A 13,504-nucleotide genomic window follows, 5' to 3' on the forward strand; every position below is an offset into this window, starting at 1 on the left:
CTCTGAGCTGTGGGTTTCCTTCAGTTGCCATGGTTTCACAGATGCCTTCCTGTGCCTTGCACCAGCCCTCTCTTCCATGTTTCACCTTGTTTCTTTCTACACCAGATCCTGCGAGGTGGAGAGGAGGCTTGTTCCGGTTCATGTTCAGTCCTGCCAACCTGTATCCATGGGGGCAGGGCCGGCAGGGCTGGGTGTAGCTTTGAGCTCACACATCTGCTCCCTCTGTTGCTCTCTTCTTACTGTTGCACCGAACACTTGCTGTGATCTGCCCCACCATGGAAGACTCTTGATATTTCTTTCTTCCTTTTAATTTTTACCTTTTAATTTTTACCTTTATTCCCAAGAAGGACCTACCGCAGTTGTATCTCTTCTGCCCAGGTGTGCCGTCAAGTCTTGGAGGGAACCACGTCTAAGTAATCATCCAGCCAGCTGTTGAATGAATGAATCCCTTCCCTCCAACAGCAGGCATTGCTGGTCCCAAATGTGCCTGGCTGGAGGCGAACTTCCTCAAGTCATAACCGGGCTGCAAGGCTTAAAACACTTTTATACTTTACTTTTTTTTTTTTTTTCCTAACTGAAAAATTAGTACGTTATTGTTATAGAAAACTTGAAAGATGAAGAAAAAGTGTCATATAAAGAGTCAAACAGACATCACTCAGAAGCCCATAGTCAAATATTTTCGTTATTTCCTTCTAAAATTTTTTCTATGTACGGGTTTCTCCTGCTATCCGAATGTAGAGCCTTTCCATGAAACCTTTCGTACGTCTCAATGGCATGAAGGGAAGAAGCAGTTACCTCAGTACACATCTTGCCAACAACGCACAAAATAAATCGAAAGGAAGTACAGGTGCTCACAGATACAGCTCAAAGCTATGGCATCTTGATGCGGAGATGCTGAGCGTAGTTTCTGGGAAGGAGCTTGGCAGGCCACTCTCGCTGCTTGGGGTACGCTCTGCCTCTATAACGGCTCCTACAAAACAAACGCTGAATGCTTTTTTCACTTTCTGCCTTTTTTTGGTAAAAGTGAAAATCCTCTTTGGACTCTTTTTTGGTTAGGGAAAACAGGTAGTAATGTAGGTCTTTGGTAAAAGCGAAGTGGCATAATGCCAACTTTCAAAAAGTGGGGGAGACCTGTCTGTGTATATACGTGTGTCTATAAATGTGTATACATACGCACATGTGTTTTTAAATGGTTAAGAACGTATGTAGGTGAAACTTTATTTTCTATTTATTTAATACTATAAAATTGAGATTTTCCATGTCATTCCTAAACAGGATTTTTAATATTGGTGTGAGAAAATCCATTGTATGGAAATACCATCACTCATGCATTTATTCATTCACAAATACTGAGCTCCTACAACATACCTGGCACTGTTACAGGGGCTGGGGGTACACAGGGAAGCAGACAAAGCCTGCCCTCCTGGGGCTTCTGTTCCGTGGAGGTGACTGCAAATAAACCACTGTGTGCATGAGGGATGTTACTTTACACGGAGTGGAAGGGAAGGCATCTCTGAGGTCAGCATGGAGGGTGGACAGAAGCCAGGTGAGTATTCAGGGAACAAGTGTTCCGGGCAGAGGGAATAGGGAGAGCAAAGGGCCTGTAATGGGACTGACTTGGAGCAATCGAGGAAGAGCATGGAGTCACTGTATCTAGAAAGTGGGGAGCAACAGGGGAGCGGGCTAAGAAGCAAGACCAGAGAGGCAGAGAGAGACTGGGTCATGGAGGGCCTGGTAGGCCCTGGAAGGAGCTCAGATTTTAATTCATCTTTTCCCCCTTGTTAAAACCCTTCAAGTGTGTCTCTTTTCTTTCCTACTCTTTCTCACTACTCCTCCCTTCTCTTGCCCTCCTATGTAAAACACAATGATGGACATTCTAGTATATAAGCCCTTGTCTCTTCCTCCAATTTATTCAAATAGGAGAAATTCCTAGAAGGAGAGTCAGACTGCTTAAGTTTAAATCCTTGCTCTGCCGTTTACTAGTTATGTGACCTTAGGTTGCTTAACCTTTCTTTTTTTTATAAATTTATTTATTTTTGGCTGCGTTGGGTCTTCGTTGCTGCACTTGGGCTTTCTCTGGTTGCTTCGAGCGGTGGCTTCTCTTGTTGCGGAGCACGGGCTCTCCCCACTACTTTACTGAGCAGGTCAGGTGAGGGAGTACGTGTAAATGTGGCTTTGCAACCTGTCAAGTGCTATAAAAATGCTACTTCTGGGCTTCCCTGGTGGCACAGTGGTTGAGAGTCCGCCTGCCGATGCAGGGGACATGGGTTCGTGCCCCGGTCCGGGAAGATCCCATATGCCGCGGAGCGGCTGGGCCCGTGAGCCATGGCCGCTGCGCCTGCGCGTACGGAGCCCGTGCTCCGCAACGGGAGAGACCACAACAGTGAGAGGCCCGTGTACCAAAAAAAAAAAAAAAAAAATGCTACTTCTGCTTTCTTTAATCTCAGGTGCCACTGATTCCCAGAGCACGAAGTATTTCTGAGAGTTCCACTGTATCAGTCAAGGAGGATGACGGGGAGTCCTCCGATGAGGCAGAGAAGAAAAAGTCTTCCGAAAACACCGCCCAGAGAGGAAAGCTCGGAGACGCGAAGGAGAATACAAAGGTGGAGGGATTCTTCTGTTCCCAGATAGCGGAGCAGAGCTGGGAATCTGGGCTTTGGTGGTGCCCCTGCCCCTCCTGTCTCACCAGCATCACAGGTGGGGGAGGCTGGCTAATCTCATATTCAGAGGGAGAAGCAACCCTGCAGGCCACAGAACTCGCCCTCCTCCCTCCAGGGCTTGGGGTTTGGCTGGCTCAGCTGGTTTCGCCCGAAGCCCGCCGGCGACGCGCCCCCCTCTGGAGATGAGGACGCATCTGACAGTCCTGACTCTGAGGTAACCTGGGCAGGGAGGGCGCGGAAGTTCCCCCTTCCAGGGGCCCTAGGAGGTCTGGAGCTGGCATCGCTACCCTGGGCCAGGTGAAACAGGTTGAGTGATGGAAGATTGTGGGAAACAAATTGGTCCAGTGAGGGGAAAGGCAGATGATGAAAGACCTTAGAAGTCAGGATGAAGAATTTTAACTTTCGAGGGCCAGGAGTTAACTTGGATCATTGAGCAGAGGACCAGCATAAAGAAAATGGAACTTGGGGGAGAGAAGGCCAGCATCTGGCCGCCATGTGGGCCCTGCAGGAGTACAAGCAGGCAGCACCGGTTTATTTACCGTCAGCGACACCTTCCTTTCTGCACTAAGCAGGAAGCCCCTCGAGCATCTGCTTCTCCCGGGCCCAGCCCGGGCCTCTCCCCGACGCCGCCCCCAGCTCCCCAGTCTCTGCCGGACGCTGGCGCCTTCTCCAGGGACACAGGTACCGCCAACCTCATGTCCTCTGGGCTGTCTGTGGTCCTCTCTGCACTCCCTGGGGGCGTGGGGGTGCCTTCTGGGAGTGGGGACTCCTCTGTCCCGAGCAGCGGGAACACCCCTGACTCATTGCTTCCTAGGTGGCAGTGAAGCCCGAGGATCAGCGTCCGGGGCGGGGAGAGCCGAGGGCACGGGGAACGGAGGCTTGTTGGGACCTCAGGTGAGCAGCCCACGAGCCGCCTCTGTGCGGACTGAACTTTCACGTGGGCTGCAGGTGCCGCCCTGTGAGGGCCTGACTCGTGGAGGATATGGAGAAAGCTTCTGTATTAGTTTGCTAGGGCTGCCAGAACGAGGTATCAGAGACTGTGCCATTTAAACACCAGAAACTTACTTCCTCCCGGTTCTGGAGGCTGGAGGTCTGAGATGAAGGTGCCGGCCGTGTGGGTTTCCCCCACAGCTTCTCTCCTTGGCTTGCAGCTGGCCATCTTCTCCTTGAGTCTTTACATGGTCTTACCTCAGTGTGTGTCTATGTCCAAATTTTCTCTTCTTATAAGAACACCAATCATAATGGGTTAGGGCCACTCTAATGGCTTCATGTTACCTTAATCACCTCTTTAACTTTTTTTTTTTTTTTTTTTTGTGGTACACGGGCCTCTCACCGCCGTGGCCTCTCCCGCTGTGGAGCAGAGGCTCCAGACGCGCAGGCTCAGCGGCCATGGCTCACGGGCCCAGCCGCTCCGCGGCATGTGAGATCTTCCCGGACCGGGGCACGAACCCGCGTCCCCTGCATTGGCAGGCGGACTCTCAGCCACCGCGCCACCAGGGAAGCCCCCTTAATCACCTCTTTTTAAAATTTTATTTATTTATTTAAAATATTTATTTATTATTATTTATTTTTTTTGCGGTACGCGGGCTTCTCACTGCTGTGGCCTCTCCCGCTGTGGCGCACAGGCTCCGGACGCGCAGGCTCAGCGGCCATGGCTCACGGGCCTAGCCGCTCCGCGGCATGTGGGATCTTCCCAGACTGGGGCACAAACCCGTGTCCCCTGCATCAGCAGGTGGACTCTCAAACACTGCGCCACCAGGGAAGCCCTTAATCACCTCTGTAAAGACCCTGTCTCCAAATACATTCTGAGGTGCTGGGGTTAGGACTTCAACATATGAAGTTTGCAGGGAACAGGAGTTAGCCCGTAACTGCTTCCTTAGGTGATGTCTAGAGAACAGCCTTGGGACTTCCCTGGTGGTCCAGTGGTTAAGACTATGTGCTTCCACTGCAGGGGTCGTGGGTTCAATCCCTGGTTGGGAAACTAAGATCCTGCATGCCATGTGGCATGGCCAAAAAAAAAAAAAAAAAAAAAGAGAACGGCCTCTTTCCCTGTCCCAGTAGGAGCCAGAGTTCACCAGTATCCTTGGCAAGGGCTGTGATAAACTCTTGATGAATCGTCCACACCAGGATGGATTTCATGCCAACTGCTAGGAAAACATGTTTATTTCTTGTGGCCTGGTTACAGCACTCTTGTAGTATTCCAGGTCTTTCAAAGAATAGGAGGTTACTTTTTATGATGCTATTAATACATTTATTATGGCCTTTTCTTCTCATGCAGCAGCACCAAGGCTCTGCAATGCCACCCTTGACCCAGGGGTTGGCTGTGCCCACTTGAACCACGTTTGTTTGTTCAAGATTCCCTGAGCTCTATCACATCTGCATCTCTTGACCAAAGTTGATGCTCAGGGAAGCCCTTGATGTTCTGGAATCTGGGGAGTGGTGACTAAGAGGATTTTCCATTATTTTCCATCACAGGGTGTTTCCTCTGGGCTCTACTTCAACCCTGGTGTTCTGCTTCCCCCACCCACCTTGAAAGGGGCTGTCCCTCTCTACAATCCATCCCAGGTCCCCCAGGTAAGGAGGCCCTGAGGGAGAGAGGTTAGGAGCATGGGTTCTGGATTAAGGAGACCCAGGTTTATATCTTACTTATAACAAATTACTGTGCCTGAGTTCTTGAGCAATGACTAACCTCTCTAAGCCTCAGTTTCTGCATCTGTAAAATGGGGTTAGTAGTAGCTACCTCAGCGGGTAGTTGTGAGAATTAAACCGGAGCATGTATGTGAAGGGCCTGGCACTCAGAAAATGCTCAGTCAATGTCACTATTATTAATATTTCACTTGACCTTTCGTAAGTCTTGAGACTCAGGAGAGACAATTGGTGTTGGTGTCAATGGTGTGGTTGCACCAGGGCTGTGTCCTGGGGGCAAGGGGATCATTGCAAAGTTTGATTGAAGCTAAACTCCCTGCTTCTGCGTGATCTGAGGCAGACTGATTGTTCTGATGCATTACTGGCCTCCCTTCTATATAAAGTTGAATTTCTTTCTCCTTATTTAAGAGGTGAAGGTGTTGGGTGAAAGCAAATACTGAGAACACCACCATGGGAAGCCAAATACAGCAGAAGGGTTTCTAGACCCTCAGGATGCCCAAGCTCAATCCAGCCAGTCAGCCCTGGTCGGAGTCATGCTTGGGGCTATAATCTAGTGCCACGCTTGTTCTTTTCCAGCTCTCCATGGCTACCAGCCTGAACCGGCCAAATCGCCTAGCTCAGCGCCGCTATCCAACCCAGCAGTGACGAGAAGGACCACCCATCCCAGGCTGGTCTCCCTGAAGCACAACTTTTGTGTTGTTCTCGTTTCTTAATCTCCCAGCCCCTCTGCCACATCAGGGCCCCCAAGAGGGTTGTGCTAGCCTGTTGCCTCCATGGGACATAGAGAACGCAAGGGGACAGGGTCTCCCAGGACATAGCTCAGTTCAGTGTCTTAAGATTAGCTTCAGAATGATGGTGCAGACGGCTTCATCAGATGGAAAAACTGGGCATAACAGCAGACTGGAGGTGAGCAGAATGCTGTGGCAGCAGCACTTAGAATGTGGCTTGAGATCCTCGGGAGATTCAGGGCCTAAGAATCCCACTGCTGGAATCAGTGATGACACCACTGGGCTCAGCAGCAGGAAATGACTGGGGGAGAGGCACTCAGGGCAATATTCTAGACTAACTTGCACAGGCTCCGGACACGCAGGCTCAGCGGCCATGGCTCACGGGCTCAGCTGCTCCGTGGCATGTGGCATCTTCCCGGACCGGGACACGAACCCGTGTCCCCTGCATCGGCAGGTGGACTCTCAACCACTGCACCACCAGGGAAGCCCTAGACTAACTTTGACTTCTTCCTCAGCCTTAGTTGCAGACCAATTCTTGGCTCTAGTTAGCAAAAGAGTTTTGAATCTCGGAAATTTATCATTGTTTCCCGTCATCATTCCCTCTTGGGTGACATTTTGGCAGTTTCCCTCTTGGTTTTAGTTTTGTGCACATTTTTTATGTGGTTCAGATTAATTATATTTCTCTCACTTTCTTAGCTGGTCCTATTTTTCCACATTCTGGCATCTGGCTATCAAGTTAGATTGCTGTAGGCATCATATTGTCATGGTAACTACTGAACCTAATGATGCAGATGGATGGAACATCAGTGTAATAAAGGATGGAAAATGTTCCCTAAAAATTCACTCCTTCCATAAGAGAGGAGGAATGAGTGCCCGAGTTTGTTAATACCTCCCTTCCTGCCTTGGGCCTTTGCAAATGGATGTTCGGAGGGTCAGAGGAGCCGGAGGGAGGAGGGGGACATCTTGGAAATTTCCATTTCTCCTTTCAAACCCACAATAGGAGTAACTCTTGCGTTTGTCAGATTTGCTGAAAATTATTCCTCACAAAGAACATTCTTTGTATGTGTAATTGTACATACAGGTTTTGTACTTTAACGTAATATGGTTCTGATGTTGATAGCGATTAAACCACATAATTTTATAGCAGATGCTTGTCTCCGGCTGGTTTTTGCAGAGGGAGAGAGCACACTGAGTGGTCTCTTCCCTGAAGTCTTTCTAATAATGGTTTCATTGTGTGATAGGTGCGAACAGCTGGTAAAAGCCCTTTGTTAATGAAGAATCTAGGGAATGATCCTCTTAACTTCTAAGTCTACTGCTATTTTTTCAGTTAAAAAAATATGGACAAAAGCTCCTCTGATGCAAATTGGTTACTCTGTTAACTAAATATTGCATGTTCTGTTCTCTAAAAAGTTTATTCATCTCTCAGATTAAATTGGGAAATGTGTGCACCAGTGTTTTGCATCTAGAAGGCCCTCAGTAAGTGCTGTTCCCTTTTTCCCTAAAAAAGACTGCAGCCCCTTCAGTTTGGTATGCTGACACCCAGTGGCGGTACCATGTCAGTAGTTTGTGAGTTTCATAGGCACCAAATTGTTTAGACTTGAATCCTGGCTCATCCACAGTTCATCTTGTAGTCTTGGACAGGGTTATCTAACTGTCCTGTGCTTTAGTTCCCTCATCTATAAAATGAGGATGATAATTACAATAGTACCTACCATATAGGGACAGTGCAAGAATTAAAGGAGTCAAGCTCTTAAAAAAGTACCTAGTACATGCTAAGCATTTTATGTGTGTGTTTTAAAAAAATTATTAGTATATAATCTAATAAGTAAAATTGCCTTATCTTGTTGCCTGTGATATTAAACTGTGGATTTTTCATTCTTTTTTTTAAAAATTATATTTTTGAAGTATAGTTGATTAATTCCTATTGCACAGCAAAGTGATTCAGTTATACATACATACATTCTTTTTTAATATTCTCTCCCATTGTGGTTTATCACAGGCTATTGAATATAGTTCCCTGTGCTATACAGTAGGACCTTGTTGTTTATCCATTCTGTATATAATAGTTTGCATCTGCTAATCCCAAATTCCCAACCCATGCCTCCCCCACTCCCCCTCCGCCTTGGCAACCACAAGTCTGTTTTCTGTGTCTGTGAGTCTGTTTCTGTTTCGTAAATAAGTTCATTTGCGTCATATTTTAGATTCCACGTATACGTGATATATGGTATTTGTCTTTCTCTTTCTGAATTATTTCACATAGTATGGTAACCTCTAGGTCCATCCATGTTGCTGCAAATGGCATTACTTCATTCTTTTTTATGGCTGAGTAGTATTCCATTGTATATATGTACCACATCTTCTTTATCCGTTCATCTGTTGATGGACATGTAGGTTGCTTCTATGTCTTGACTATTGTAAATAGTGCTGCTCTGAATATTGGAGTGCATTTAACTTTTCAAATTATGGTTTTCTCTGGATATATGCCCAGGAGTAGGATTGCAGGAATCACAACTCTATTTTTAGTTTTTTGAGGAACCTCCGTGCTGTTCTCCATAGTGGCTGTACCAATTTACATTCTCACCAACAGTGTAGCAGGGTTCCTTTTTCTCCACACCCTCTCCAGCATTTGTTATTTGTAGACATTTTAATGTTGAGCATTCTGACCAGTGTGAGGTGGTACCTCATTGTAGTTTTGATTTGCATTTCTCTAATAATTAGCAATGTTGAGCATCTTTTCATGTGCCTGTTGGCCATCTGTATAAGATTTTTCTTTCTTGATACAGGTGTGTAATGGGAAGAATAATTTAAAATTACTTCTCAATAGGTGTTCTTATGACTAAGCCAGTTTCTCTCCCTGAATCCCACCTGCCACCAATGTTAGGTCATGTGGCTTAGTGCCCCCAGGAACAATGACATAGGGGAAGTCCTACCCCATAAAAAGAAGCACTTTAGAGGAGGAGAGTGAGGACCAAAGAGGAAGGTAAAGACATCGGATGCCTGTGTCCTCACTTCTGCCTCCTGTTGGGATTATTCATGGAAAACGAGTGACTACAGTGTCAACAAAGCAGGTACTGAGATTAGTTACTTCCCAGGCACAGGAAGTAATATGTGCAGCAGTGGACACATTTTATGAGGGGAAAATCAGAGGGTTTTATGCACTAGAAAGGGAGGAGGCCATGGTACTTATGCTAATGCATGATTGGAAGCTTGTACTCTGGCAAAGTCAGAATGCATCCATTAACATGGAGCATGGTTGGTTAAAACCAGTCGTGTTGTTCATTTCCTGAGGGCTCGGGAAAGAGCCCTCAGTTGGGCCTAGTAAGGGTATGATGCACTGGGGTCTCTCAGAGTTCTTAGTTGTTTATCAGCTTTTCTTAGTGGTCATGATGGTGGTGAGTTTGCTAAAGGTCATGACTGTTTTAGAGCTTTAGGGGTTAAAACCAGTTGTGGTGAAACAAAGCAAATGCAGCTGTAAGAAGAAAATACTCTGTTCCTCCTTTACAAGGTGGAAGCTTGGGGAGTAGAACAGGTTGTGCTAGAAATATGCTGCTGGGAACGGGGAGCCTGAGAACACTGGGCCCTTTCCTCATCTATAGCTCCCGAGAGGCTGCAAGCCTCTGCAGGCCAAGGAGAAGCTGGCTTTGGCTTGGGAGCCATAGCATCTTGGCCTTGGGTTTGATCATGGTCTGAGGCAGAGCCTCCAGCTCCCTGCAGTCTGGTGTATGTGGACTCTTGCAGGCAATGATTGCACAGTGTCCCAAAAGGCCACAAGGGACCAGTTGTCCCCTGCAGATGCCAGGTCAGCGTCGGGCCAGACCAGCTACCTGCAAGGCGTAAGGCTGACCGTGTCAGCCATAGGCCTTCTTTCCCATCACCACAGGCCATTTTAGGGAGAGGAGATAAACAGAATTCTCTCTCTTTTAAAAAAGGAATGACCCAAAGACACTGTTTAAAAGGGAAGAAACTGACATATTGTTAATTGGCAAGTTTGTTTGTGCCCCTACTCCTCAATGGGGTATGAGCTTGGAGGAAGAATAGTTATAGGAAATAAAGAAGCTACATTTTTCTTAAAAAACTGAGTGGTAATGTGCAAATTTGCGATCCTGCTATATACATATAATTTAATATTTATATGGAAACATTTAAACCTAATGTTCCGTAATTTGGAAGAGAATAAACTGTTAAATTCCATGTAAGTGTCTTCATCACATATCACCATTCCTGCCTTCTGTCTAATCCCCTTATATGGCTATAAAACTGCAAACAAGCCTGCTTCCTCAGTCACCTATACATACTCCTCTTTCAACCCTAACTCAAGCTTCAGGTTGCTCAGGATCAAAGTCTCTGCTAGCTTTTTTCTTTACCCTAGAAATCTCCTTTCTCTTTGGTTTCTTCCTCTGAGCAACCAAGAAGGGCAAGAGACTGCATCCACCTCTTCACTAAAATCAGAATATTTTCTTCCCACAGGAAATATGCAAAGCACTCTCGCACGTGAAAAGAATAATAGGTGTGTAATTTGGGTCTCTCCACTCACAGAGGTTTCTCTGACACTTCCCCCACCAAGAGAGTGGCATGGAAGTGCCTTTTCCCCTCTTGTTTTTGTCATCTTAAACTGGAAATTGCATATGGCATGGTCTGTACGTAATAGGGTATTAGGTACTTACCTGGGTTTGCCTCAAACACGGCCTTCAACACTGCCTGCTCTCAATGAAGTACTTATACCAGGCACCATTCATTCAGATCCTTCAGAAATGGTTTCTTAATGAGATTTAAAGTTATTTTGAATAAGGATTTAGAGCATATTAAACTGTTTTCATTGCAATCTCACTAAGTAGAGGAATCTGCTTCCCATACTCTCTTCCTTTTTATATGTGTCTCCAGGTAATGGTACTTTGCAGGAACTAGGTCAACAGCAGTGCAACTCAGACTTGACTGACCCATGCAAATGTTGTTCTTTTAATGTGAGATGCCTTCCTGGTGTTTATCCAACTTAGAGCCGATTAAGTATCCCATTTTTAAAGAATCTCAAGAGAGAAGGATTCCATGGATTCCCCTGAGGTTTCAGGCTAGGGTTTCACACTCTCACACATTATTAGGAAGCTATTCCTAGTACTTTCCACCCAAATCACTCATGTGGCTCTTTACGACTCTCAGCTGGTCCTCAGCAGAGACGGAAAACAGCAGCTCCCCACCACCTGTGCCTGGAGCTCTTCCAACGTTCTGTAAGCCCATTAAATCATGTCTCAGCTTGTGAAATGAAGGCTTACAAAATGGGGTTTTCTTGACTAAACTTGGGGATTAAACCAGCTAAATGCTTGGAATCTTTTGGTAGCTATGGTGACCAGACATTGTGAATTGCAGTAACAATAGAAATATATTTATTGAGTACTTATGTGATAGGGGCCGTGCGAGCGCGGATGTTAGAGCCAGACAGTTATCGCGAGACCCCGAGCGCGGCCGGCAGTCAGCCTCGCAGTGGTCCTCCAGGCAGAGGGTGCGGTGAGAGGCGGATCGCGTCCTTCTCCCTCGGGCCCTCCAGGGCCTCTGGCTTCGGGCCAGGCGGGTGAAATGGGAGGCCCGGGGACAGGCTGAGGGCTGTGTCCCGCAGAGCTCTAGAGCCCTCTCCACGGCCGCCCACTGGCCAGGCCCAGGCCTGGAAGCAGCAGGCCAGAGAGCAGCAGCGAACCTCTCCCACATCCCCACCTCTGCGACCTAATGGTGGTGGCATCTCCATGGGTCACAGTCCGTGGAGGCTTCAGCAACTGGAATATATGGACACTGCCACTAAGGTAACAGCTTCAACCGGCTTCAGTCTCTCTGTTCAAGTTTCAAAAATTGGTCCAGCTGGGATCAGTTGTCTACCCCTAGGAGGTGGCCAGAGGTCAGGGCTAAGTTGCAAGGACATTGCACATTATTACTTTGGGTCCACCTCTGTGGTTGGCGCTATTCCCAAAGAGGGGCAGTTGTGAGCTGGGAGTTAACCTTACTGGTATTTGCTACACATATTCCTATTGATCCTAAGCAAATGATTCTTTCCAGTTTAAATGAAAAGCCTGAGGGACTTCCCTGGTGGTCCAGTGGGTAAGACTCTGTGCTCCCAGTGCAGGGGGCCTGGGTTCGATCCCTGATCGGGGAGCTAGATCCCTCATGCATGCCGCAGCTGAGTCCGCGTGCCACAACGAGGATCCTGCGTGCCGCAACTAAGACCCAGCGCAGCCTAAATAAATACATAAATATTAAAAAAAAAAAAAAAAAAAAAAGAGAAAAGCCTGAGGGCCAGCTGGGTCCTGGGAGCCTGGCTTCCTCAGTGATGATGGCTGGGCAGGGTCTGGCCCTGAGGGTGCCACCAGCTGACATCTGCCTCCTCAGCCGGGGCTGGGCACTGGTGGGAGGACCCAGACTGGGTGCTGGATGAATGCTCCCCGGGAGGGTAACCGGCCTGTGCAGGGACCCCTCCTCTTAGCCAGGCCTGGACCTCGGAGGGGGAGAGTTGAGCCTTGGGACCTTGTCCTTTCTTGTCAGAAGAAAGAATAATGTTTATTTTGGTGGAGGTTTACAGGAACATGGTGACCTGACCATGACCTGACCTCAAGAACAAAGAATCTGACACCAAGAAGTCTGCAACAACTAATCATGCCACTCCCTCACCTTTCCTATAAAGGGCTTGCTGAAAGCTTTTGGGGAGTTCAGGGTTTTTAATGCATGAGTCACCTGTCTCCTTGCATGGCCCTGCAATAAACCTTTCTCTGCTCCAAACTCTGACGTTATGGTATTGTTTGGCCTCACTGTGCGTCCGGCACATGGACTTGCGTTTGATAACACTTACTTTGTGTCAGGTGCCGTGATATACATTCTATGAAGTATATAGTCGTATTGCAACGTTTATAGATGAGGAATCTGAAAATTCAAGAGATAGATTAAAAATTTGTGCAAGGTCACACAGCTCGTAAGGATGGAGCTGGGATTAGAATCCAGGTAGTCTGGCCTCAGAATCTCCGCTTTCAGCTACATTGTCCCTGGACGTATGTACATTTATTTGTCCACTAATTCATCAAATATTAATTCAATGATGTGTCAGGCATTGCACAACTTTCTCAACAAGGTGGTCTTCACACTTAAAACACTCAAAGTCTAGTGAGGGAGACAGACAAATGAACACAGAAATTACTGCCTAATGTGAGAACTGTTGTACTTAAAAATATATTCAAAAAACTTAGTTACCGTGATATCCTTCATAATGTAGGGATGTCATATATTTATATAATTTGCAGGCTAATATATAATATGTTCAAATTATACCACATACTACTAGTTACAATCAAGGTGAAGTTTGTTGCTAGTGGGTAGGAAAGCAAATTTAAACATTCGAGCCAAAGTTTAAAGAGGCATTAAGCTGTGGAGGGTGAGCATGACGACTGAAGGAACAAGGGTCATGGAGCATTGTGATGACAAGGGTCATGGAGCATTGTG

At 46.9% G+C, this 13,504-nt stretch overlaps 1 protein-coding gene across 6 annotated transcripts in view; it reads left to right on the forward strand.

Annotated features, from left to right (window-relative positions):
* SEC16B (SEC16 homolog B, endoplasmic reticulum export factor) overlaps positions 1 to 7,182 on the forward strand; it is a 107,346-nt gene extending 100,164 nt beyond the window's left edge. Inside the window, exons 24-29 of one of the 6 annotated variants that reach the window (XM_027086229.1) lie at positions 2,448 to 2,603; positions 2,776 to 2,874; positions 3,098 to 3,341; positions 3,475 to 3,554; positions 5,136 to 5,234; positions 5,883 to 7,182. In XM_027086229.1, the coding sequence (XP_026942030.1) occupies positions 2,448 to 2,603; positions 2,776 to 2,874; positions 3,098 to 3,341; positions 3,475 to 3,554; positions 5,136 to 5,234; positions 5,883 to 5,951 (747 nt within the window). In that variant the 3' untranslated portion in view covers positions 5,952 to 7,182. Of the gene's footprint in view, positions 1 to 378; positions 2,289 to 2,447; positions 2,875 to 3,097; positions 3,342 to 3,474; positions 3,555 to 5,135; positions 5,235 to 5,882 lie in introns of those variants that run through there. The other 5 variants (XM_027086231.1, XM_027086230.1, XM_027086234.1 and 2 more) reach the window with 5 other exon arrangements.
* Positions 7,183 to 13,504: the final 6,322 nt, after the last annotated feature.

This window comes from Aethalodelphis obliquidens, unplaced genomic scaffold, assembly GCF_003676395.1.
Source record: "Aethalodelphis obliquidens isolate GAN/ISIS:26980383/991018 unplaced genomic scaffold, ASM367639v1 scaffold55, whole genome shotgun sequence".
Taxonomy (NCBI): Eukaryota; Metazoa; Chordata; class Mammalia; order Artiodactyla; family Delphinidae; genus Aethalodelphis; species Aethalodelphis obliquidens.